The following is a 24,078-nucleotide window of genomic DNA, read 5'->3' as shown; positions in this document are numbered from 1 at the left end:
TAAAACTCAGAGATTCCTTGTATGACTCTCTCTAGTCTCTCTTTTGTGATATTTCTGGATCCTTACCAAGGCATTAATGGTGTATGCCTTCTCTCAAAGTATGTGGTATTTTTGGTATGAGGCATAGTGACATTGCCTTCTCTCTCACCCTACTCTAATAAGGCTTTTAATATCTAGAGCTCATAGGTGGGAGACAGCTAATACATACTTACAAGACATTTATTGCATAGTCAAACTATGGATCCAAAAGAATAAGTCAATAAGTCAAATCAAGATGTGCATGTGTGGCGAATGAATGGTGTATGGTAATGATGGTGATAATGATGGTGAAAGTCTAATTCTACTTTTGCTCTTTTGAGGGGATACATACCTTTCTTGCTCTTTTGAAACTTTTTGAGGAGAATGAGATGCTCTATATTTTCTTTTTCTTTTCTCTCAGGTGGGTAACTTGTACCCCTAATTCTACTATCGGACACTTGTCCATTTTTACCTCTCGTCTCACTTTTTCTTTTCTTTCGAGGTTCCGGGCACTTGCCCCTTTTTATTTCCTCGTATCTCTTTTTTTCTTTTTTTTCTTCTTTTTTTAGAGAGCACTCATCTCATGAAATAATATAGCAAGTGGTAGTAACAAGATAACTTGAGCATTTATTTCACAGGGGAAAACAGAAATGTTTTTGGCTATTCTCTCCCGGATTAGGAGTAGAATATTTTTGGGTGGTTCTGGAGATGGAAATGGATATATGTGGATGGTACTTCCGGAGTAGAAGTAGCATGTGTGAGTGAACGTGCAAGTGAATCTTGATTTAACCACATGACAAGCTCCTAAGGGTCTACACAGCTTGACCACACTCAATGCTCATAAGCAGTAAAAAGTAAATGAGTGGCTCAAAGTCTAGCAAGCATGTATATATATGGCTGTGGTAGGAATTTAAACTCTCATTATACAGGAACTCATCATGTGTTATTTTAAAAATTTTCAAAGATAAAATTCTCCAGAATTCTAGCATCTCTAGGAACAGATAAACACCAGCTCAACCTTCCCATATCATATCCGTTAACGACTTAGACTTTAGATCAAGTACTCTCCCCACAAGTTCAGGTTTAGAGCAAATCTTAATTAATACCAGTCATGCCTAAACTTGAGAGAGATTTCAATCTTAAGAACTAGTCATGGCAGAGCAACTATTCATCATTTGCATGTGAGAGCTTATCATGAGGATTCATAGCAAACTTTATTTATTTATTTATTTAGCAAACTAAGCAAAGATATATCTGTAAGCACAAAATCGTTATTTGGGTTTATATGATTATGCATCTTTTTATTATTAGAGTAAAGTATAAACGTGAGTAGAATACTTAGCTGGATAAATGGGGGTGCTCTCCCCCAAGCTGGATTTTGACGTAATTTCTTCTGATGTAGCTAGCACGTGGCGGAGGTGTATTTGAATGTCGGCAGCACTCTGATAGCGATTAGGATGTCCTCCGTCTGCTAGTCTTCTTTGATCCTTGAATTCTGTGGAGCTCAAATAGACAACAAAGCTTTGTGGAACTAGTTAAGTGTTAGCATAAATACCTAGCCTTTATCATGTTGAGCCTCCTCAATAAATGTTACTCTCTTTAGTAGGATCATAAATTTATTTTTATATTTTTATTTTTATAGGACAGCAATATATTTATTTTATTTTTATGCCACCACAGTGAATGTACTTATGGGTTTTATGCCATGAGCATACTCACATGGGGCTTACTATTTTTAACATTTTTATTTTCTTTTTAAGATGATATGAACCTGATTAACTAAGCAAACTATTTTAAACAATTGAAAGGGAAAAAAAGATAACTACCAAGTTTACCTCTTGGCAAGGCGTTCGGCGTTTTCAAGTCCTCCGAACGGGACTCTCAGTTGTCCTGGGATTCGCTGGATGGCGTAGTCGGTGGTTCCGACAGTGCCTCCTCTTCATGTATAACTATCTTCTCTCTCCACACCTGACTCGGTGCTACGGTCTCCTCAGGACAGTTCTGTTCAAGTTGTTTGTCTTCAGACATTACTACTTCTCCTTCGTAGTCTACCTATCCGTCCTTGATGATTTTGCCTTCTCTGGTTACGGTTGCGTCGTCTTCTTCTTGTCCTGACCTGCTTAGAGTCTTCAACTATATAGTTAGGGTCAGTAAAATAGCGGCGTACCTTCTCAGAGGGGAAATGCATGTGGACTTCTCCAGTTCCAATGTAGATGATTGCTTTAACGGTGCTGAGGAACGGTCTTCCAAGGATGTTGGGTGGATCGTACTCGTCTTCTCCCATGTCAATAACCTTAAAATCATCTGGAGTTGAATGTATGTTGGTTGTAGGGGCATGGTTCCATGCAGGAGTTGATAAGTGACTGCAGCCATTATCTTGACGTCAGATTCAGTGTCGTAGAGTGTCTTCTAAAAAGAGTATCCTTTGATTGTGCACTCGATGCTTGGAACACCAGGGTCGTCCTTCTTGATCAAGAAAGGCGACTTGAGTTGACGATCTTGACCTCCTTGAGCTGCAGTGACCATCTTAGCTGACCTGGTCCATATTTGCTTGTTCCTGTTCCTCCTGTTGGTCCTTTCTTGGTTCATGTCAGGATTGCTCTAAGATTTGTGTAGTCTTGTTCTTGAAGGAAAACGTCTCCGTCCTTCCCTTGATGTAGAAACTGATCTTGACAGTACTAGCGTAGATGACAGCTCCCGAGGTGTTCAGGAATGGTCTCCCTAGGATGATGGGTGCCCTCTCATCAGTATCAGTCTCTATCACCACGAAGTCTGCTGGAGCATACAAGGTACCAACTCAGACATAGAGGTTCTTCAATATTCCCTTTGGGAAACTTAGCGTACGATCTGCAAGCTGCAAACACATGGCTGTTTCTAATAAAGGATGTGTAAAGAATTTTTTATAGAGTACCCTGGGCATAATGTTGATGCTGGAGCCAAAGTCGCAGAGTGCTTCTGGGAAGTCCACCATGCCGATGGAGATCGGGATGACGGGGCGTCCTGGATCGCCTCTCTTGATCGGCAGAAGGTCAGTAATTACTTCCACAACGGGGTTACTCCAGTAGTTACGTCCTCAAGCATCACAGGGCAGTGATTGCCTGAGTGTCCAGTATCTCCAGTGTGTTTGTGCTCGTAGATCTAGGTTCTTCACTTGGTGGAGTCTGGGAGTTGAAAAACTCCTTCATATTTTGCTTGAAGTGTACCTGCTCATAGAGACAAGGCAGAGATCAAGTGCATGGGCCCTGCTGGTGGAAAACACCAACAGAACCAAAAGTGTATTTGTTCTCTCTAACCTTAAGCATAGTGAGCAAGACAAAGTTGATGGATAATAAGATCATGAGTGTAGCATTTAAAACATTTGTCAGATCAGATCACTCAACCTAATGGAAAGATAATCTATCTATACTTATGTGTTTTCTCTTTTTTTTATATATATATCTTCCAAAGACTGAGTGTGCAACACTTTAGCTCATATGATTAGGAGTGTGGGATCACAAAGGTGGAAGGACTAAATATATTGAATCGATTGGGTTGGTTAATCTAGAGTTGTAAATCTTACATGTTTGTCTCTTTTACTCATGTGAATGCCAAAAATAAGGAGAAGCTTATAGAAGTGATAGTCAAGTACCTTAAGATGTTACCTTACTTGAAGAGTGATGGTACAGTATCACCTTGTGAAAGCTTTCCTTTCTTATCGGTTGTGCATCGTGTTTGTAGCACCCTCCATGGATCATCTCTTGTGAGCTATGCCTTCCTTGTGTAAATTGTTAACCTTCATGTGTCTCTATCTTTGTCTCCAATGTGAATTTATCTCAGGACTTCCCAGGTCGATATTGAAAGTTTTCCTGCAGGTGTTAGTCCAACAAAATATCCAATATCTACTATAGCATACTATTGGCTCAAAAATCAACCTAGACACCATGTCTAATTTGATTTAGGAGGGAATTTTAACCTAAGCATCATGCTTAATTTAAAATCCTTTGGAAGTAAGATCATCATTCCTAAACTAAGCACCATGCTTAATTAAGAGATAAATGAAACTACTCCAACCTAGACATATACTAAAGCAAATAAAGGTAGCGTGATGGCTTTTATAGAGATCTACTCAAGTGGAGATGAAGTAGTGTGATTACTATTTAACAAATTGAGCATGTCTCAAAGGTAGGGACAACCAACATAGCAACATGGCAAATGATGTTTTTATATAAAGTACTCTCCCAAGCTTGAATTTTGCAAAATTCAAGTTTGGATGAATTTAATTCAATGTTGTATGATGATAGGTTGTACATACCTTGTGCTTGTCATTCATCCGATCTTCTTGCTCCAATCCTGGAAAGGTTAGTGACAAGAATACCCGAAGGAATATTTTTACAATTATCCTGATATGCTCAACACACAAGGTAATGTTGCAAATAATTAAAAGCTCATGTTACGATCTAATCAGTGCTTGTTTTAGGACACTAAGCTTGTCCTTGGGAAACCATCAATTTATATCGGCGAAGTGGTTTCCCCTCCAACGCTGACCTATTTCAAGATCAACTCAACGAGATCTGGAAAATTTATTATAGACGTATGCATCGACAACCACCCTTTTAAAGTTTTTATAAATAGGAAGGAAGTGGGGGTTGGAGATCTCGAATGTGGTGATGTTGGAGAGACCAATGGATTGTGAAGATGTTGCATATGAGCATGGAGTAAATGAAGTGGCTATGAAATAAATTCCATGCTCATTAATGCTTAGAGTGAAATCCATGTGGTATGGTGAAAGTGATAAGGTGAGTGTGGTAAAAAAGGAAAAGAAAAAGGATACATGGACGACTTGGTTCGAAACTAGCACGGCTACCGTTCCCCGGCAACGGCGCCAGAAAGCTTGTTGGGTATTTTAAACGCAAACAGAAAAATCCGCAAGCGCACGGATACCGATGTAGCTTTCACCTGGGAGTATTCCAGAGTATCGATTTTCCACAGAGAACGTGAGTGTACTAATTAAGATCCAAGATCGCCCAGGGATAACTATATAAGTATTTTTGGTGGGAAGAGAGGAAGTTTCCTGAGAGTTCTCTAGTTGATCTAAGAATCAAGAATTACTTCAAGATTATCTATATCGGGACATCAGAGCACTAACCACAGAAAGAGATGAGAAGGGGGCTAGGAAGGTCTGACTACGGTCCTACAAACACCGATCCGAACGTGGTGGAATACGTCGACCGTTAGGGCTGTCACTACCCTAGGGCTACCACAACAATCCGTAGGATTGGGTGCAATTCCAGGTAATCGCAAGACTAAACACCACGTCTAATCTATTAATTACTACTCTAGCATTATAAAGACTAGAGCACTTGATGCAAGCGGGAATCCAATAAATAACTTGAATGTAAATAAAAGTAATTAGAGAACTCAGGAGTTATGAATTGAAGAACCTAGAGAACGATGAAGAACGAACCAGATGCTGCAAAAGTATAATGTTGAGGAAGATCCGACAGACCCGGCTCCTCCTCCGCTCTCCTCTTCTCTCTCTCTATTTTCTAGATTACAACTAGAACTAACTAGAACTAGAACTAGAGGAACTAGAACTAGAACTAGAACTAGATGAACTAGAACTAGATCTAGATGAACTAGAGGTAGAACTAGAAGAACTAGAGGGATCCTCTCTACTTGGATGAAGAATTGAAACCCTAACTTTGATTCTGTAGAAGAGGTATGATCTCCATGGGCCAGGGGGCCTTGCTTATATAGTCTTTTCAGATGAATCTGGGCCGTTGGATCAAACCGACATTGATCGTGTGGTTTTCCTTGAAGTATTAGGTCGGTGGAGCATGATCCCCGAACTTCACCCTGATTGGTCCAGGGGGGAGGGCGGGCGCCCTCAGGACTAGGGCGGGCGCCCTGACCCTGAGGCCTCTCGTCTTCCGCTTCGGTCCCGTGGCTTCTGGAGTCTTCTAGATGATAGAAAATTGCGCGGCACGTTAATATCTCTATGTAAACCCGACGTGTGGGCCTTTCTTTCATATTTCCTGATAACCCCCTGCAGAAATAGACAAACACCAAAACTCGTGGAATTATGTCAGATAAAACCCTAAGTCTAGGTGTTGGTTGCATTTGGATCCTTTTCTATGATTAGTTGATGGTTAATTGTGAGCATTAAGGACCGTCAACAGAGACGGCCCTTATGTTTAATTCACGATGAAAAGGCTGACCCTTAACTATGCTCATGTAACGTTGCATTGGCGAAATTTCACCACAAAGGCTGGCAGGTCCCTTAGCATGTTGAGAAACAGCAGCCAAACCAGTACTTGTCAAAATTGACCTTCTGGATACCACCTAAAGGCTATTGTAACGGCTTATCTATTGAGGCTGTTGGAGGATTTCATTATATAGAGAATGGGTACAAAGCCAATTAGGCTTGGTATACTCTCAATTCATGACTGAGTTACACATTCCTAGGACTCCAAGTCCTAATTGGATACACATCATAGAGATTACCAAATACTATTACATTGTATATTTATATAGCCAATATCTAAGCAAGCTCTCTGTTAGTTTAGTTAGCGTGACCTAAACGAAGACTTAATTTCTTGCTCCAAACTATAGAACCTAGTGGTCCCTTGAGTTGTTATGTGAGTAGCATTGACAAGATCAATGTGCTCCTCTAAGTTCTTAGCTTCTAGGCATAACAAAGCCTCAATATCTCCATCTTGTTCAGTTAAACAATGTTTTTTTCTCAGCCTATTTGTTCTTAGAAATTGTAACCTCATGTCTACTTCTTTCATAGTTGGTCGCTCTACACCTTTGACCCTTAAGCATGCTTCTGCGAGGGAGGCAATTTCATTCATATCTTCATGTTCTGCCTCTTCAACAACCTGTGGATCCATGATTTCCATAAGAGACCTTCCATGAAGTCCTTGAACAAAGTAATGGGATAAGCTTTGTTTTTTGCCTAAAGTATCGATGAAAATTGGCTTCTTTCTTGTCAAAAGTTCCACAAGGATGACTCCAAAACTATATACATCACTCTTTTCAGTTAGTTGACCGGTATGATAATATTCCGGATCCAAGTAGCCGAATGTTCCTTGAACAATTGTCATCACATGAGTCTCATCAAGTGAAAGGGACCTTGAAGCACCAAAGTCTGAAACCTTTGTGGTGAAGTTTTCATCCAATAGTATATTGGAAGACTTCACATCTCTATGAAAAATTGGTATTGCAGCAGCTGAATGTAGGTAAGCAAGTGCCCCAGCTGCTTCCATTGCAATCCTTATACGATCATCCCAAGATAGCAAGCACTTTGTTGTAACATCTGTGTGAAGAAGGTCATATAGAGTGCCATTTGATATGAACTCATAGACTAGCAAAGGCACCTCATCTTCTAGGCAACAACCAAAAAGTTTCACCACATTGCGGTGTATGATTTGAGACAAAATAGCTACCTCATTGATAAATTGGTCTATCTCTATTTTCTCCACTATTTTTGATTTCTTTATAGCCACCACTCGCTGGTCTGAAAGAATCCCTTTATAAACCATGCCATGTCCTCCGCAACCAACAACACGAGTAGCATCGAAGTTGTTGGTAGCCTCCTCTAACTCCTCCAAGGAAAATATCTTTGTTTTGTTTGTAGTGTTTTCGTTTGAGATTAGTTGCTCTAAGAGTAGACCTTGGTTTTTCTCGAAGTGTGCTCTTCGGATTCTCCTTTGGATACCCTTTTTCCACTTACGGGTAAGCACGATTGCTCCTAGTGCAACACTTATGGAGACAAAGCCACAAGTAACCCCAATGACAATTCCTGCACCCATTACATGTGGACATAACTATTTTGCTAATTCAAATTTCAATGATGGATAAAAAATGCTTACCTAGAACTATATTATGTAGCTTTGAATCTGTGCAACTGAAGCCTCCATCAAAATTGTGGCATATTCCACTACATTTATTTGGAATTTTGCACTCATCAATGTCTACACCAAAATTAATTGTTGTGTCATATGATGTTGTTACACAAGTAAAAGATTGAATTTATCTTTAACCAATGTGATGTGTGATCGTCTATACCTACTGGTGTTGCAAGTAGATACATTGGTTAAAGAGGGAAGTATGGTTTAAGAGAGAAGTATAACCTGTACAACCATTTTGTAGGTACGGATTCCCTTGGAAGCCATTGGAACACTTGCAATGATAACCATACTGTGTTTTCCCTCGTGTGACATTATGGCAGTAACTGTTGCGACTAACACATGCATATTTATTTCTATGCATAGCTTGTTCACAAGTCAAGTTCGCAACTACCCACTTTATTATTTCCTCTTCTTGTGAGAAATCAAAAATACCGTCCGTAACAGACTCTCCAGCAGTTGCCATAAAATTGTTAGGACCATGGTAGTTAGAGTAGATTATCCTTTCATATATGTTGCTGGAGGTTGTGTCATTCAGCATGTTGCTAACTGCCAGAAACCTTTGATCAAGTGATATACTAGTAACATGATATTGTGCGTACCCACGATCAAGAAGAGTGACATTACTTGGTGTGCAGTTGAGTCGAAAGTCATTGTTTGCAAAACAACCTTCTTCAATCCCAAAAGGGAACGGAATTGTCATGTTTCCACATGATGTCATACAGTTGTCTTTAGGCCTTGAATCATAAGCTGCTTCATGGCAAATAAACATGATGAGGAATAATGAAGAGTAATAAATTCAAATAAATTATGAAGGATATTTTAGCAGTAATGATAAATACATTTGAAACATTTGTTCACAATTTGTGACAAAATTTGCTTGTGTAATGACTTACGTATAGAAATTAAAAGAAGAAGAAGAAGATCAAGCAATGAGGTATGGACCTTGGATGCAGCCATCTACGAGGTAGGGGTTGCCTTGCAAGTAATTGGGACACTGGCATTGGTAGCCTCGTCCAGATGGTAGGTCTTGGCAGTTGCTTTCATCATTACAAGCATAAGTATCCTTGTTCACTCGGGCACGTTCACAATTTGGTTTGTCCGTGATTGCAATATCAATCCATGTATCTCCGACATTGCTTGTGTTCACGCTGCTGGTGCGAAGATCATCCGCAGCAAAAGTATACCAACCTGCTAGTAAAACCTTGATGCTGCGGTTGTCTAATTCTACTACTCTTGTCGTAGTAACGTTGCGGTGGACAAGCTTCAAGGTAAAGGTTGGCAGGTCTCTTAGCAAGTCTATGGAGCAGCAGCCAAGCCCAGTACAGGAGCCATCAAAATCCACCTTCTCCATGGTCGCTATGTCATCTGTGCAGACACTCATGCAAGATCCAATTAGATCTGTCATATTGTCACCGAACATGTAGGCGTCGACATTGCAGCCGACAACATACAAGTTGTTATCACCACTGATAAAAACACCCTCATCAGGGGTCTGCCAGGACACATTGTAGGTGTCCACACCTCGCCCCATGGTGGCATTGAAACCAAGAGGATTAGTTCTATAGTAACTATGAATATCACCAGAAATAATAAGAGGAGAAGTGATCCCGGTGGTGGTAGTGTTTCCCAACAAGAGCTTGGGTGGATGAGCCGTGTTGTCGCAGGTGAGCTCAAAACCATGTCGGAAGCAGCCTGGCCCAATGCCAAAGGGATAGGAGATATTCACATCCCCGCAGCTGGATGGGCAGCCATGAGCAACCAGGGAATCAGCGAAAGGGATGCCTGCCGCCGACGCCCACCACCGTGATCCGGAGATGAACATCAGCAGCAGCACAAGTCGTAGCACGCTTTCCATGATCTAGTTTGCTGGTAATGAACCTTGCTTGGAATATATGGAAATGTTGTGATGTGTTGCTAACTTGCTATGATCCTGTATGTAAACCTCAGCAACATATTTATAGAGCGAGAGAGAATATATAATATACAAATCCAAAGAGAGCTAAGCTAAGCTAAGCTAAGCTAGGCTGGCAATGACGCGCGCGCTTGACAGTAAGTAGTGAACCTCGCGTGAATTAATAATCTCTCCCACCTGCCACCACTACGCGTACGTCGTTGCCAATTGTTCGGAGCATACTAATATAATAGCGGTAAAGTTATTCAGTCATCAACAACCCGCCGAAAAGCAATTAGAACTTGTTTGGAAGCCTTTCACACTTGTAACTGTCGTGGCGACGACGACGACCGAACGACGACTACGGTTGAATCATGCTACTTCTTTCATTTCTAAACCTTTTGAGTGGACACCGTACCATCCATATGTATGAGATGACAATGCAATTAAGTTCGTAGAGATGTGATTTTATGAGTGAACACCATGCATATATGCGAGGTTAGATTTAGTTCTTACTCATTGCTTTGCATTGGTGGCGATTGGGAAGGTCAAGTGGAGGTGTACAAATTTACGAGAAATTATTATGAGAAGGCTGACACAACCTAGCTACATTTGCAATAAGAGGCCGGTGGCATGACGTAAGTAATACTCACCGTTACCAAAAAAGAGGCTAACAATTCCTATAGTTTTTAGGAGATATTTTTAGGTGTGGAATGAAAATAACCATAATGCTACTCAATATATAATAACATAATTAATGCTACCCAATAAGAGCCCGCTCGTGGAAAAAAAATAAAGACCATGGATATATTATGATTGTCTCTCTCTATAAATAAAAAGGGATATTACATGACAGAGTCAAAAACATGACAGAGGAAGTATTTTGATAAAATATTGATTCAGCAATGACCAGCTACCTAGTCCTTGGGTGTTGTTGCTAAAAAAAACACCTAGGCCTTGGGTGGTTTCCTGCCAAACATAGACTATACCTGTGGCTTTTCCATATATATAACATGTAGCTTTACATGTAGTGGAAGCCACACGGTGCAGAGCCGTGTTCCATATATATATATATATATATATAGCACCCACTGCTTGCCTAAAGAGAGGTAATAACTCTCTTCCTTTTACAAACGCATGTGCACGTTCTTTATCACTGAAAATTTAAGTAGATGAATACGCGTACTACCACTTTTTCTAGAATGTGTAGATCTCTGCTTTATTCTCCTAAGCGTGTAGACCTCGTGATATATAAGAAATCTAATCAAGAGTTGACATGACTAACGAGAATCGATGCTCACAAAAAAGTGATTTGGCGAGAGGTATTCGTGGGCTTTTGGTTGTAGCGGCATCTAGAGTTTGGGACCTAAAACTGGCATCTAGAGAGTTTGAGGCCTCGATATATATCATTTCAAGTTAGATTTGGGAACCTAAAAATGCATTTTAACAGTTTGGGATCTGGACGGTACCCTGACAAAAGTTTAGGGGATTGCTTATACAATTACTCGAAGAAAAATATATGTTACCATTCACCATAGTATTATGCATGTAACCAATCTTGGTTTATAGATTAATGTTGATTTATAGAAAAATGGCTATGTAGATGTTGGATTTATTGTGGGCTTGGCCCATTATAAATTTAATAAATCAATAAACTCTATGGTGTGTTAGTAGTAAATGGTTTTAATATCATATGGGATTTTCACTAGATGTTGACTTAACTTATACGGTTGGAAATTATTTATCTATATTGAGAAGCTGAGAAAAGGATAAGGGTGTGCCATGCGCGTGTGCACCGCCGCCACTGTGGGTGTGGCAGGCAGGAGGCGAGTGAGCGAGTTGCGAGATAATCTTCTCCGTCCCGTAACTGTGCACGCACGGAGTTGTGGGAGAGCAGGTGCCTCTGGAACCATTGTCACCTCAGAGTCCTGCTCGAGACGTGCGGACAATTAGGTTTTTGAGGAGCAATCACACAACTGCTCGTCGTCTTCTTTCCGACGGCGTCATCACCATGACTGGAGGAGAAGATGCTTCTGCAAACATTTCCGCTTCAAACTCTCTTGGCATGAGACCTTCTTCTGGGTATAATCTTATCCCTTATCTTCTTTCAAACATACCTTTTTGTGTACTTTCTGTTATGCATAATATGATATGGTCAAATCAATGCTCTGTTTATATTCATGTTGACATGTTCTCTTCTTGTTATGCTTTATATATCATGGTTATATGATTATAATGTTTTTTATCCTCACCTACATGCTATATGTTCTTTTTAGTATGATCCGTCTGCCATGCTTTTATATCTTTGATCATGTTTATGTCATTCAAATAAACATATGTGATGTCATGTTAAACTTGTTCTTTTTCTTTTATATTTTCATCATGATATTATTATTTTTCTGAATTAAAATATACTGAAAATTGCCTAAATATCTAAGACACGGTTTGGATCGCTGAGTGACATATTAGTTATTACTTCCTATGTGTTATGGAGATTTCTTCCATGTTAAAAAAATTATAAGTCGTTTTGATTTTTTTGATATATTTATTTTGTTATGTACGTAGATATCAAAATAGATATACTAAAAGTCAAAACTAATTTATAATTTGGAATGAAAGAGAGTATATATCTAGTTTGTTGCTTTTTTCTCTCTCTTTTACTTATTTATGATAGGATTTATGAGATGGCCGTGGGCCCTGTTTTGATTACATCTCGTGCAAAAAATGTAACCCAGTACTCGTTGAGTGAGGGATGGATCTGAATTGATACAAAGGTATACAAAACACACATTGAATTCCCCTGCACTGCAGTGCAATGCATGGTCCACTGACAGTAGCTAGCAGTACTGGAAACACAAAGACTGACAGATATATCAGCCACAATAACTTCAACTGTAATCATACGATGCAATTATTCTTCAAGAAAAAGAACAAAATGATGCCATGCCCCATTTGCAAATTCATAGCACATTACTTAAAGGCCCCACTGAAATTAGATAAGTTATTGATTGATAGTGTGCACAATCAGTTAGTCTAGTTGATTAGGTTGTTTTTATTGGAATTAATTCGTGTGGATGCTCATGTGTTTTTATTAGTAAAAATAAGCAATGTGCCTGTGGGCACTTTTTTTTAAGAGATGACGCTTTAGGACTCCTATATATTATTATCGGGTTTACTTGGATCCACAAGCTAAATTTTAGCCGAGTAAACTAAATTTAGCTGCTAAGGATTCAAACGGCCTAGTAAAAAGACCAACTAAATTTTAACTAAGTTTTAGCTATTTCAACTTAGCTAAATCCAGTCCAGCTAAAGTTTAGCTGAGTCTATTAGCTAGTGACGAGTATCTGTCTGAAAGGTCATGGCTGAAAATACTGTTTGCTAATTTATTATGAAAAAAACACTGCTGACAAACCGTAATACTTGAGCTAAAGTTTAGGTATGAGAACTTTTCTAGCTAAAATTTAACTTTGAAATTTTAGGTAGCTAACTTAGTTGAGCGGATCGGGTTGAGTCGCATCTGTTCTTTTTAAGAGATAAGAGAAAAGAGAGAAAAAATATTTTTATTCTTTTTTTTTTTGGATGCAACGGGGGAATACTCATGCGCGCGCGCGAGGCGAGAGAGAAAGAGAATGCATGCAGTAGGGGAGGGAGGAAAGGGGGGGACACGATTCATCCGGAGACAAGGGAGGAGGAAGAAACACGGTTTGGTTTCGTGTTGCCTCTGGCCTCTTCTGGGCTTCTGGCTGTGGCTTTGCCCTTGGCCTTGCCCTTGCCCTGCTGTCATCCAGTTGCCCTGCCCTGCCCTGCCCTGCCCTGCCCTGCCTCAAGAAACAGAAACAGAAACAGAGGAACGCGGGGAGGGAATCGAATACGATACCTTCTCTTCTTCGTTTCCTTGTTTCGTCTTCCGACGATTGCCATGCCATATTGGTCATTGCCGTGACCGTGAGTGACAGACAGCCTAAACTCGCTCAGCTAGGTCACCCACCGCTCTCTCTCTCTCTCTCCTCTCTCTCTCTCACTGATTCCATTCCCACCACTCTGCTTCCTCTCTAGGGAAGGGAAAGAAGTCCGCCACCAGCAAGGGTAAGGGCAAGGGCAAGAGCAACGCAGAGAGCCCTGTTTCGATTCGGGACGCACCATCCTGTTCCTGTTCCTGTTTTCCTGCTTCCAAGTTCCAATCCAAATCCAAATCCAATCCCCGGCGGATGTGTTGTGATATTCTTCTATTCTACTATACTACTTGTATCTGTTCCCCATAGATAGATAGAATAGAAGATACAAGAGCAGGACGAAATCTTATCCCTCGATCCAATAGCAAGGACTCAAAAACCGCCGGAACTGGAACAAGAGCGCTCGCTGCAACTGCTTGTTGGACAGACTCTCCCGGCCATGGCCACGCCCAAGCACAAGCAGCGCCGGGTCTACCAAGTCTGGAAAGGCAAAAACGTGAGTTTGCCATCCCTCCCTCTCTCTCTTCCCCCCTCCCTAGTACAGTACCGACACGAGCTTCTTTCTTGGGTTTCCATGCCACACATCGGTCCCCGGATTGCCTACTGTGCTAGTTTATCCTCGATTTGTTGCTTCGCTTGCATCCGTCGTCAGCCTAACATCACCGACCGTGTGACTGCCTGCCGCTCCAGAGAGGAGACAAGAGGGCTTATGTGGTGTGGTGGACTGGTGGATAAGATAAGATGATTAGCAGTTCAGCTCGACGGACGGCTATTGTTTAGTATCTCTTTGTTTATATGCTGGGATGGGATTGTCCGCCTTGTTAATTGTTGATCCATTCCGCTTTCTCATTTTTTTATCCCCTTATTATTACAGTGGTGTTGCAGACTCCAGTGAATGGATGAATAAACTACTATCCACGCTCGTTTTGATTTAGGCGCGCCTTGGCAGCCTATGTGAAACCATAACCTTCCCCTGTATTGTTTTGTTTTACCCCTAATAACATAATCCCACCACCTGCTAGTGGTAGGTATTCCATGATATGCTAGTATGGTAGGTCCAACACCTCACCATTCTGTGTTTTGCATCTTCTTACTTAGTGCTAGCTAATCCCAAATAATTAGAGGCTCAGGTTGCTCACAGGAAAATGCCCCCAAAATCCCTGCACATACATAGGATTTAGGTCCATAGGATTCAGCATTCATTTTCTTCAGAGTTCAGACTACTACTACGCGGTTTTTCCTTCACCATGGATTGGAAGGACCCATGATAGTTGTAAATGTAGTCTTTTGATGCCTCGACAAGCTAACATGTTACTAACAATGCTGACCTACTCAATCTTTAACAACTTGGTATGAGATTTTCAGTATGTTCTATTCTGCTGATGCTCGTCTAACTGTCTTCATTTGATTCACTAGCTTCTGTTATATACACTGTCAGATTTTCAGTATTTTGTTTCTTTGTTCAGATAATACTATGCGGTGGAAGGTTCATCTTCGGACCAGATGCCAAGGCCACCCTGATTTCTTTCGCTCTAATCGCCATCCCTGTCGCTGTCTTCTGCGTCTTTGTAGCCAGGAATCTCATACACATCTTCCCTGCATATAATGCGGGCTATGCAATTCTTGCTGTCACTATAGGCCTTACTGTTTATGTGAGTACCCATTCTTTCCCAGTACATTCAGTTGGAGAAATTTTCCTAATATGACTAAAATTAGCATGCCATGTTGCAACCTAACGGTGCTTTCTAGGAAAATCAGTTTTTGATGCTCATTTTGTTGTAATAAAATTCAGTTATCCCACACAGACAGGTGAATATGTTTTACAAGTTCTCTGTAGTTTTTACAAGGGTGGGGTATATTTGATATCCTTGTAGTCATGATGAAAGGAACCTCATCATGTGGTAATTTTTTTTCTTTTTGTTAGTACCAACTACCACCTAGGCAACTAGCACAGCTATATTTGTAACCTTAAGTACCTCTCATCAGCCATCCCACCACCAGACATACTTGGTTCATCTACATCTTTTTTTAGAAGAGTAACATATGAGTTTTATAATAATATCTGCTCCTGCATACTAAATATGTTCTATAAGTATCTATTCTCTAGATTTTATGTTCTCTTTGAGCAATGTGGAACTTGTTATGTCACTATTTATTTCCTACTTTTTTTATGTGTGTAGCACCAAAATCATAGTACCCTTCTCTGCAAAACCTGATTGTTAGGTACTGTTACTGCTCTTCCTTACCTCGTCTCAAGATCCAGGTATTGTACCACGAAATTCACACCCACCTGTGGAAGAGTTCTCGTATGATGCTTCAGCTCCACATGCTCTTCAGTTCCCTCGGGTAAAAGAGGTTATGGTCAATGGCATGCCTGTGAAAGTGAAATACTGTGAAACTTGCATGATATATCGGCCTCCTCGCTGCTCGCACTGCTCCAAATGTGATAACTGTGTTGAGCGCTTTGATCATCACTGCCCTTGGGTTGGGCAATGTATTGGAGAGGTCAGTTATGTTGATTTGTTTATTTTCTCACAGAACAAGTTATGGATTCTCTTCTAAAAAAAAGTTATGGATTCATTTTTAAATTTTACAGCCTGACAGCTGTTCCTATATATAAGGATGGGGATGGCCCTCCAAATGGATACCTGCGGTTCTTCTCTAGTATAATTTAATGAACTAAACAGATAATTCCTTCCCTCATTTTTTTTTCATTTAGTTACACTAGAGAAGAACCGCGGGTACCCGTTTCAAGCACTGTCCCCATCCTTACCTATATAAAAGCTAGGCTTATCTGCTTCATTTTCCTTTGCAGCGAAATTACTGGTACTTCTTCTGTTTTGTTTCTTCAGCGGCAGTGCTTTGTATCTATGTATGTGCAATGTGTGGATTGTACATCAGGTTTCTCATGAATAGGGGTCATTATTCGGTGGGGAAGGCCATTAAAGAATCTCCAGCTTCATTGGCAGTCATGGCATATTGTTTCATTTGCTTTTGGTTCGTCGGTGGTCTCACTGGGTTCCATTCTTACCTTATTGCAACAAACAAGGTTAGCCCTCCAAGCAAATCTCAAGGCATAATGCCTAAAGCTCTTTTACCAAATCAAAGGAATAGTGGATAGGATCAAGATATGTAACTGTAATCTACCATATTGAAATAAAATGAACACAGCAATACCACCAAAAATTTATCCTGATTTTTTAGTTGGATATCAAAAAAGTGGTGCATCAGTATGTAATATATAAGCTACTTGCTAAACAATTACTGTTCTATTTTACTGAACTAATTTTTTCCTTCCTTTGTCTAAAGACAACCTATGAGAATATCAAGTACAAGTACAGCAACCAACCAAACGTGTATGACCGTGGTTGTGTGCGCAACTGTCATGAGGTTTTGTGTACAAAAAGGAAGCCTTCTAAGATCAACCTGAGAGCTATTGTTCAAGAAGAACAAGAGGTAGCACGGCCACAGACCAGCCCTTCCAATGCACCAGAAGATGAAGCACCCCACCGTCCGCGAGCCAAGGTTGAGGATGATCTAGAAATGGGCCTTGACACCCTCAAGACTACAGGGCGCAGAACAGATGAACTCAGCAATGAAGAATTGGAGTCTGGAAGCAATGGTATTAAATATCGCACACCAGATTCAAAGACTGAGATACCTGTTACCAGAACTAAGACAGAGATCTTTAGTGAAGTTAGGGATCTGGACTTGTCGGTTAGTAATGCTGCACAACCTTCATCTGCTGAGCAAAAACAACACCCAGACGAACTTTGCTGATGGTATATGAATGTCCCTATTCTTGGAAAGGTTTGTCTTTCTGCATTTCCTTATTGCAGACACCAAGTTATTCAGCAGTGCTGTGAATGGTTGGATTTGAAGGCATACGTCCTCCTTTGCCATCTGCATTTTAGGATTTAGGCTGTTGCTTGATCGATCATAGGATTATGTGTGTTAAGATCCTCCAGTTTATGCGGTTTATGGAGGTCCCAAGAGATTCTAGGAATTGTTTGAGATTCTTCTGGTGTGTCAAGGCTGTTTGATTCAAAAATTGTACATAATTTTCATAGCAATATGATCACTGAAATGTAAAATGTGTCCTCTCGGAATGGGCTGTAGCTGGTCTTTTCTAGAACCATCCACATCATTTGGTAAATGCTCGATCTGAAACCCAAAAGAGTTGCAAATTCTCTGTGAAGCTACATATTGTTAGTTACATGATTTATTGATGGTAAAAGAAACATATTTAAAGGCTGAAAAGGTATTGAAACTTAATATCTGAACATTTTACGTTACCAAGTTACAGACATGAAAGTGTAATAAACAACTGCAGCTCATAACTACTGCCGATTCTTAGCTTTGAACCTTTGACAAGTCACACTAAAGCGAACAAAGGACTGAATAAACACGGCAATAAACTACTACAGCACGCACACTATAAATACTTATTGCACAGAGATACAATCTACATGCATCCCTGTTCTTTATGTATGTATAATCTATTCACAAGCCAGCTTGCTGTCGAAGCTGGTCAAACAGATGGTGAAGGCCTGGAATGCCGAGAGCGGGTATCGGTAGTCCATCGTGAACATGTCCTTGGCAACCTTACCAAACTGCAGGATCACTTTGTCATGATCCAGTACTGAAGATGAATTCGAAGGCTGGGCTTGCTGCTGAGCTTGCTGCGACGATTCAGAATCTAGTTGTGGTGCAGCTATCAACTGGAAGTTCTTCACAGAAGCCACGGTCACCCGACCACGGAAGTTGAGGCACCAACACTGCAGTTGCTCATGCCACCTTGGCTCCTTATTGCGGAGAGCCAAAGGCCTCTCCTTAGCCTGGCCACTGCCCTCATCTTGCTGAGCCAATCCACTTATCTCTGAGAAGCGCGAGGAGCTGAAGTCCAAGGAGCGGTCTGTAACCGAGAACCTTGAGCTGGAAGAGGTGTTTGCACTGCGAAAGGATTCTCCAAAGGAAGATGAGCCAGGGATGAAGAGCTGCTTGGGTTGGCCAGGCACCATGCCTTCAGGGTCCAGCGCTGAGGCTGGGATGGAATGCATCGTGCAATTCATACGCCTAGGCCCCCTTGTGCCAAGAAGGTTTAGCTCATAGTTCACCCGGGCAATGGGGTAGCTAGCAGTCGGTACTTTGGGGGAAACCCTCCTAGAGGAGATTCTGCGGCTCCCACGCTCACACGAGAGAAGGCTCCCAGCATTGTGTGGTGTTTGAGTGTCATACACGACGAATTTAGTGCCAAGAAAATTTGACCTGTTGACACAACAATGTCAGGCCCAAATAGAAAACACCGCCCATAACTCACAAATAATTTGAGGTTAGATAGAAAGTGTAGTCAAGTAAGATACTTCACCTCATTTTTCCAACATAGCCATTACTTGACCGTGATATATTTTTACGATCCACAGAAATGATGTACTCAGTATATGTCGTACGGCGATTCCTCTTAGCTGCTAGCAGAAATTTCCCATCCTCGCTGAGGACAGCTAAAACCCAAACCATCAAAGCATTAAGCAAAGTTATTTGTGATAACAGTTTATCCGATCTCACTAAGGGTATCAAAGAGTAAGTCTAATCCTTCTTTAATTTACTATCACCATCAATGTTAGATCACTGAGACAAAGCACTAATAGAACAAGAAACTGTATATTTGCATGGATCATGGCACACAACATTAAAAGTTTTTCTAGTATCAATTAAATCTTTTGCATTCCAAAAACTCCTCTTGTTACAAGGGGTAGTGGGAAACAAAATCTGGTACTGCTCTATTTCTAGGTCACTTTGTTCATATCTAATATTCCTGAATTTGAAAGGACTGAAACATACTCCAAAAGCCATAGGAAGCAACACATTTGGTTCTCAACCAAATCTGATTTGGAAAATCACTAGAGCAAAGGCATAGCTATGGAATTAACTTAAACATTTTTCCCTATTCATATAAAGCTGACAATACAATATACTTTGCAGTTTTATGACAAACTTCAAAATTTACATGGGATCGTTCAGAAGGATATTAATGAGAAAAACAGAGTGCATGCTTTATACTTACCAGGGCTAAGACATAGGTAAAGATAATAAGTTGACGTTGATTTGTCCCTTTTTATAAAACACTGGATCATTCCACTTCTTGGTCCCGGCTACACATGAAAAAACAAAGTTAGATGGGTGCAAACATTTGTTGGTGGACATATATATTATACTGCAGAAACTGATCTCTACTTCTCAATTGCAAGAGACAAAATTGCTACAAGTCAGTACTTGATGAACATTGTAACCATGGTTTTTGAGGTGTTGTGGCATCCCATGGTGTTGGGCGCACACCTAGCAACTAGCCGACTAAGATCTTCTGGTGTTGGGTTCGCACCTTGACATCTGAGTGATGCCTCAAAAAACAAGATTGCAACAACCATTTATTCCTATTTTCCACTTGACCAATAGACCCACAAAAAACCTAACTAGATTGCTATGAACTTAATTCATTTGGGGATAGGGATAACCATTGCCAAGAAGGTGGCTGGGCAAAGCTGGCGCGGAGGGAGACTAGAGTATTTGGGGGAATTGGATTGTTTGGGGCGAGGTGTTTCCCCTCTGCACCCTATGTTGAGGCTGGAAGTAGAATTGTATGATTATTGCTCGATTTCCAACTGTTCCTAGTACAAGGTATAAATACGCGCTCAGCCTCGAGTCAACTGAGATTGTAAAGACTCCTCAAATTGAGGACAGATTTTTGCTGCCACTAATCCCCGGCTGGACGAGGTCACCATGCAGCCCAAATTGAGGACAGCCTTTTGCTGCCACTAATCCCTCGGCTGGACGCGGTCACCATGCAGCCCCCGGCTGGACGCGGTCCCCATGTCACCCCCAGCTGCCCCACATGACAAGATTAAATGATTTCTCCTGGGCTAACCGCTTGGAGAATTGGGGCTTGGGTGAGGTGATTTTTCATTAAGAAAAAATGGGAAACTATGCATGGAGAAGTATGTACTGACAAGTATTTTGTAAACACATAAAGTGGTCAATAATATCAGGTATATGCAAACAGGAGTATATCGGTTCCTAATACTTTGGGCAGCACAATCGTTTATTTATTCCAACTGTTTGAGAGTATAAATAATTGAGTAACACAAGAATAGTAGCTGCAAAATCGATATTCAATAACAGCGGTCTGCAACTTTCCACCCCTGCTAACTGAATTGAATCGTTACCTGTTTAAGTGATACTGGAAAAGTGAGCTTCCCACAAAACTCCGGACTCAGCACTATATCCTTGCATATCTCTCTCCATGTTCCGCAGACTGCTGCACAGGCAACAACATTTTTTCGGGATGGCCAATTGCTCTCCCCTTCCTCAAGCCTTTTCATTACATCTCGAAGCAATTCAGGAGGAAGACCAACCCACCTGCTTTGATCAACTACTACAGGTCTGTCGCTCAGAGATCCAACAGATTTCCCTCTATGATGACCAGACAGACCAGGCAAACCGGAAATCCTGACCTCAAAGCTCCGTCTTGATAAGCTACCAAAGCTTTCGCTAACATCACGGACTATGCTGCGAAAGGACATGTCCAGTAGAAAAGGTACAATAACCAGAAATCCACGAATTCTCTTGTGGTGATCAAGATCTTCAAAGCAAGTCTGCTAGCAACAGAACAGAGTATGCAAATGACATAGCATTAGTAACTCCTGGCCTTATACAGTACGCTAGAAGAAACAAATCAAAAAGCACTGCCAACACGATATCGTGGCCGTGCCTTATCTTTTCTATCAGCCACAGCCTTCTTTGGTTTATAAACCATGTCAGCATCATGCTGAAAGAAAAGTATTCAACCAAACAGGAAGAATAGCATGGACTACAAACTAAGCAACCACTAAGGAAGACTATTAGAGGATTAGAGCATATCTAAGTCAAGCCCATCGTAGAGAATACAATTTCCACTTTAATAGTGAATAGTCTAACAGCATCTATAAAGTCAATAACCAGTTCTTGATTCACACTTAGCACAAGATGATGGCAACATGGGCAACCAACCCCATCCCCTCTGATGGGGAAAGGACGACGGAACACAACATTAATTTAAGGCCTAACTGATTCATTGCGCAGGATGCAAAATTTTGACCCCCTTTATTGCAGGCGCAGAGCAGAATTTGACATTATTTCAGCACATTCAAAGACTTCTACTTGGAATTAAGCATTAAAGACTTTCTTCCCAGTTGGAGAAATGGAAAAAGAAAAATAAAGGAAACAATTTTATTTATTTCCGCAGGAGTTAGCAAAGAACATATATATTGTTAGCATTAAGCAGCTCGAGCTGAGGTGTGACAAGGCAAGAAACGTAAGGCGAGAGGAAGGCACCGGAACCGAACTAGGAATTCCTGAGCGGGCAACTCCAATTACTAAAATCACATGAAAAATTCGCAACTCCAAATACGAATAAGAAGAAGGGACATGAATCTTACCTTATGGACACCGCGGTCGTCGACCTGCTTGGTAATTTTAAACCGAATCTGTGAAAAAGATCCGACTTTTCACACGCAGAGAAGATGCTGAGAGATGAGCAAAAGTTTTGCTCCTGGATTGAAAGCTCAGTGCTCCAATTCCCGTCGGATTTGTCGCCTTTCAGCCTTGGAAATCAAAGGAGCGAGCTTTTGAGCAACAGGAAGGATACAGGACGATCCCAAATCGCAGAGGAACGGGGGTAGCTTCGATCTGGTGCGGGGAAGAAGAGGAGGGGGAGATTGGACAGATCACAACACAAATGGGGTGAGGGAGAGGAGGGGAGCACAGGGATAGTAGGATATGAAAGGGGAAATGAGGAACGCGGGAGGAATTCAGGAACAGTGTTGTTGGGACTTCCCGAAACAGACACGTGATTAAGAATGAAAGATAGTACATCAGCATTCAGCACAATAGCAGTGATTTAGGACCTGTTTGATTGAGTGCAGTAAAATTTACCATCCGTCAAATCGAATGTTTGACATATATATGAAATATTAAATATAGATTATTTATAAAATTAAAAACACAGAAAATATTTTACGAGACCAATTATTTGAGCTTCATGATTAGACATTAATTGTCAAATAAAATGAAAATACTACAATTGTTAAACTTTAACAACCTCACCAAACACCCCATTATACGTCCGCAACGGTGGAGATAAGAGATAAAAAGCAAAGACTATTTTATATATTCTTAACTTTTATATACTATTAGATTTTATGTTCGTCTCATAGATTTTTTTACTACGTAAAATAAATCACCTATTTGTTTGTCGCTAATAACTACTCTTTCTCTTATTTTTTTCACTATCGATGTCATAATAACTAGCTAAATAGCTAGCTGTTGGGACACCTTGATACTAGACACAATAATATTTTGAACCTTCCTGCTTTTACTTGCTCCATCCAGTTACCAATGATGTTTACATAAATGCTTTTAAATGGCTGTATTATTAGGACATTTGGATTTTTTTTTCTTTGTTCCACTCTCTAAGTGGGTTTTCCAAATTATCATTTTCACTTTGGTTCCGGTAGAATGTTAATTGTTTTTTTTTTTTACAAATTACACGCTATAGACGTAGATGTTCAAAACATGGACGCACACTCACTCTACGAATCATAGGTAAACTCTATTCTTATAAGCACTTCAAAAAAAAACTATATCCTGTTTTTTAAGCTCTATTTTGGTATTATTTTTCAACTAAGGAACAATATTTTTCTTTCACCGTAAATTAACATCAACCAAATTTTAGCGAGAAGTCACCGATAGGAAGGCAAACGCGTTAAATTTTTGCGGCTGACATCATCAAAATTCAAGTCTTTTTATGGATTCGTAGCTAGGGATGAAAACGGATCGGATACGGACGGATATCACTGATATCATATTTGTTTTCATATTTTTGGTCGGATTCGGATTCGAATACGGATAATATCAACCATGTCGGATAAGATGTGATTGGATGTCGACATCACAAATATACGATTTAAGTATTCGGATACGGATACGGTATCGGATGTTGAATATTCGGACTCGAATACGGACAGATCTAAACTCCTCTAAACGAATTCGGTCTCGAATACGGTCAGAAAATATCCGTACCGTTTTCATCCCTGTTCGTAGCTTACATATCTAATTATTTGTATGGCCATTGTTTTCTTAACATTGCTAAACTATTTTTGTCCTGACTACAACTGCCATACATAGGTGTGACTTTGACTTGACTACTTGAGAGTGCATATCATGGTTCATGTTTGGGTTGATATTCTAAATAGGAGTAATTATTACAAGCTGTTGGAATTGATTTCATGGA

General features: G+C 40.5%; 3 protein-coding genes across 6 annotated transcripts; 1 reads left to right on the top strand and 2 right to left on the bottom strand.

The window, feature by feature from the left end:
* Nucleotides 6,115-9,819, bottom strand: LOC8067062 (wall-associated receptor kinase 2). Its single transcript, XM_021464666.1, has 4 exons — nucleotides 8,853-9,819; nucleotides 8,133-8,657; nucleotides 7,872-7,973; nucleotides 6,115-7,801 (listed from the first exon to the last, which is right to left on the bottom strand). The coding sequence occupies exons 1-4, from the start codon at nucleotides 9,763-9,765 to the stop codon at nucleotides 6,564-6,566; spliced, it is 2,778 nt and encodes a 925-aa protein (XP_021320341.1). The 5' UTR covers nucleotides 9,766-9,819; the 3' UTR covers nucleotides 6,115-6,563.
* On the top strand, nucleotides 13,494-17,931 carry LOC8067061 (protein S-acyltransferase 8). Of its 2 annotated transcripts, none has more exons than XM_021464642.1 (6): nucleotides 13,494-13,746; nucleotides 13,858-14,250; nucleotides 15,221-15,406; nucleotides 15,978-16,259; nucleotides 16,570-16,803; nucleotides 17,064-17,931. In XM_021464642.1, the coding sequence occupies exons 2-6, from the start codon at nucleotides 14,194-14,196 to the stop codon at nucleotides 17,532-17,534; spliced, it is 1,230 nt and encodes a 409-aa protein (XP_021320317.1). In that variant the 5' UTR covers nucleotides 13,494-13,746; nucleotides 13,858-14,193; the 3' UTR covers nucleotides 17,535-17,931. The 2 variants fall into 2 exon arrangements, with proteins under 2 accessions (XP_021320317.1, XP_002444861.1); XM_002444816.2 differs by having other exon boundaries at nucleotides 13,494-13,780.
* On the bottom strand, nucleotides 17,959-22,653 carry LOC110436924 (tubby-like F-box protein 12). Of its 3 annotated transcripts, none has more exons than XM_021464640.1 (5): nucleotides 22,226-22,653; nucleotides 20,975-21,406; nucleotides 19,819-19,906; nucleotides 19,123-19,255; nucleotides 17,959-19,022 (listed from the first exon to the last, which is right to left on the bottom strand). In XM_021464640.1, exons 2-5 carry the CDS (start codon nucleotides 21,329-21,331, stop codon nucleotides 18,254-18,256), a joined length of 1,347 nt encoding a protein of 448 aa, XP_021320315.1. In that variant the 5' UTR covers nucleotides 21,332-21,406; nucleotides 22,226-22,653; the 3' UTR covers nucleotides 17,959-18,253. The 3 variants fall into 3 exon arrangements, with proteins under 3 accessions (XP_021320315.1, XP_021320314.1, XP_021320316.1); XM_021464639.1 differs by having other exon boundaries at nucleotides 20,975-21,403; XM_021464641.1 differs by lacking the exons at nucleotides 20,975-21,406; nucleotides 22,226-22,653 and adding an exon at nucleotides 20,267-20,965.

The sequence above is a fragment of the Sorghum bicolor genome, chromosome 7 (assembly GCF_000003195.3).
Source record: "Sorghum bicolor cultivar BTx623 chromosome 7, Sorghum_bicolor_NCBIv3, whole genome shotgun sequence".
NCBI lineage: Eukaryota > Viridiplantae > Streptophyta > Magnoliopsida > Poales > Poaceae > Sorghum > Sorghum bicolor.
Note: the sequence above shows the minus strand (reverse complement) of the source record. Positions and strands in the feature narration are given on the sequence as shown.

Bases quoted from the DNA above. Each gene is read 5' to 3' on its own strand.
- LOC8067062 (XM_021464666.1), bottom strand. From the start codon at position 9,765: ATGGAAAGCGTGCTACGACTTGTGCTGCTGCTGATGTTCATCTCCGGA. The intron at 8,658-8,852 runs GTCCATACCTCA...GCCATGAAGCAG, and splicing joins CGTAGATGGCTGCATCCAAG to CTTATGATTCAAGGCCTAAA. The intron at 7,802-7,871 runs GTAAGCATTTTT...TAATGGGTGCAG, and splicing joins GCTACATAATATAGTTCTAG to GAATTGTCATTGGGGTTACT.
- LOC110436924 (XM_021464640.1), bottom strand. From the start codon at position 21,331: ATGTCCTTTCGCAGCATAGTCCGTGATGTTAGCGAAAGCTTTGGTAGC. The intron at 19,256-19,818 runs GTAAGTATAAAG...TTTGGGTTTTAG, and splicing joins TTACCTATGTCTTAGCCCTG to CTGTCCTCAGCGAGGATGGG. The intron at 19,023-19,122 runs GTGAAGTATCTT...TTGTGTCAACAG, and splicing joins GGCTATGTTGGAAAAATGAG to GTCAAATTTTCTTGGCACTA.
- LOC8067061 (XM_021464642.1), top strand. From the start codon at position 14,194: ATGGCCACGCCCAAGCACAAGCAGCGCCGGGTCTACCAAGTCTGGAAA. The intron at 14,251-15,220 runs GTGAGTTTGCCA...TTCTTTGTTCAG, and splicing joins AAGTCTGGAAAGGCAAAAAC to ATAATACTATGCGGTGGAAG. The intron at 16,804-17,063 runs GTTAGCCCTCCA...CTTTGTCTAAAG, and splicing joins ACCTTATTGCAACAAACAAG to ACAACCTATGAGAATATCAA.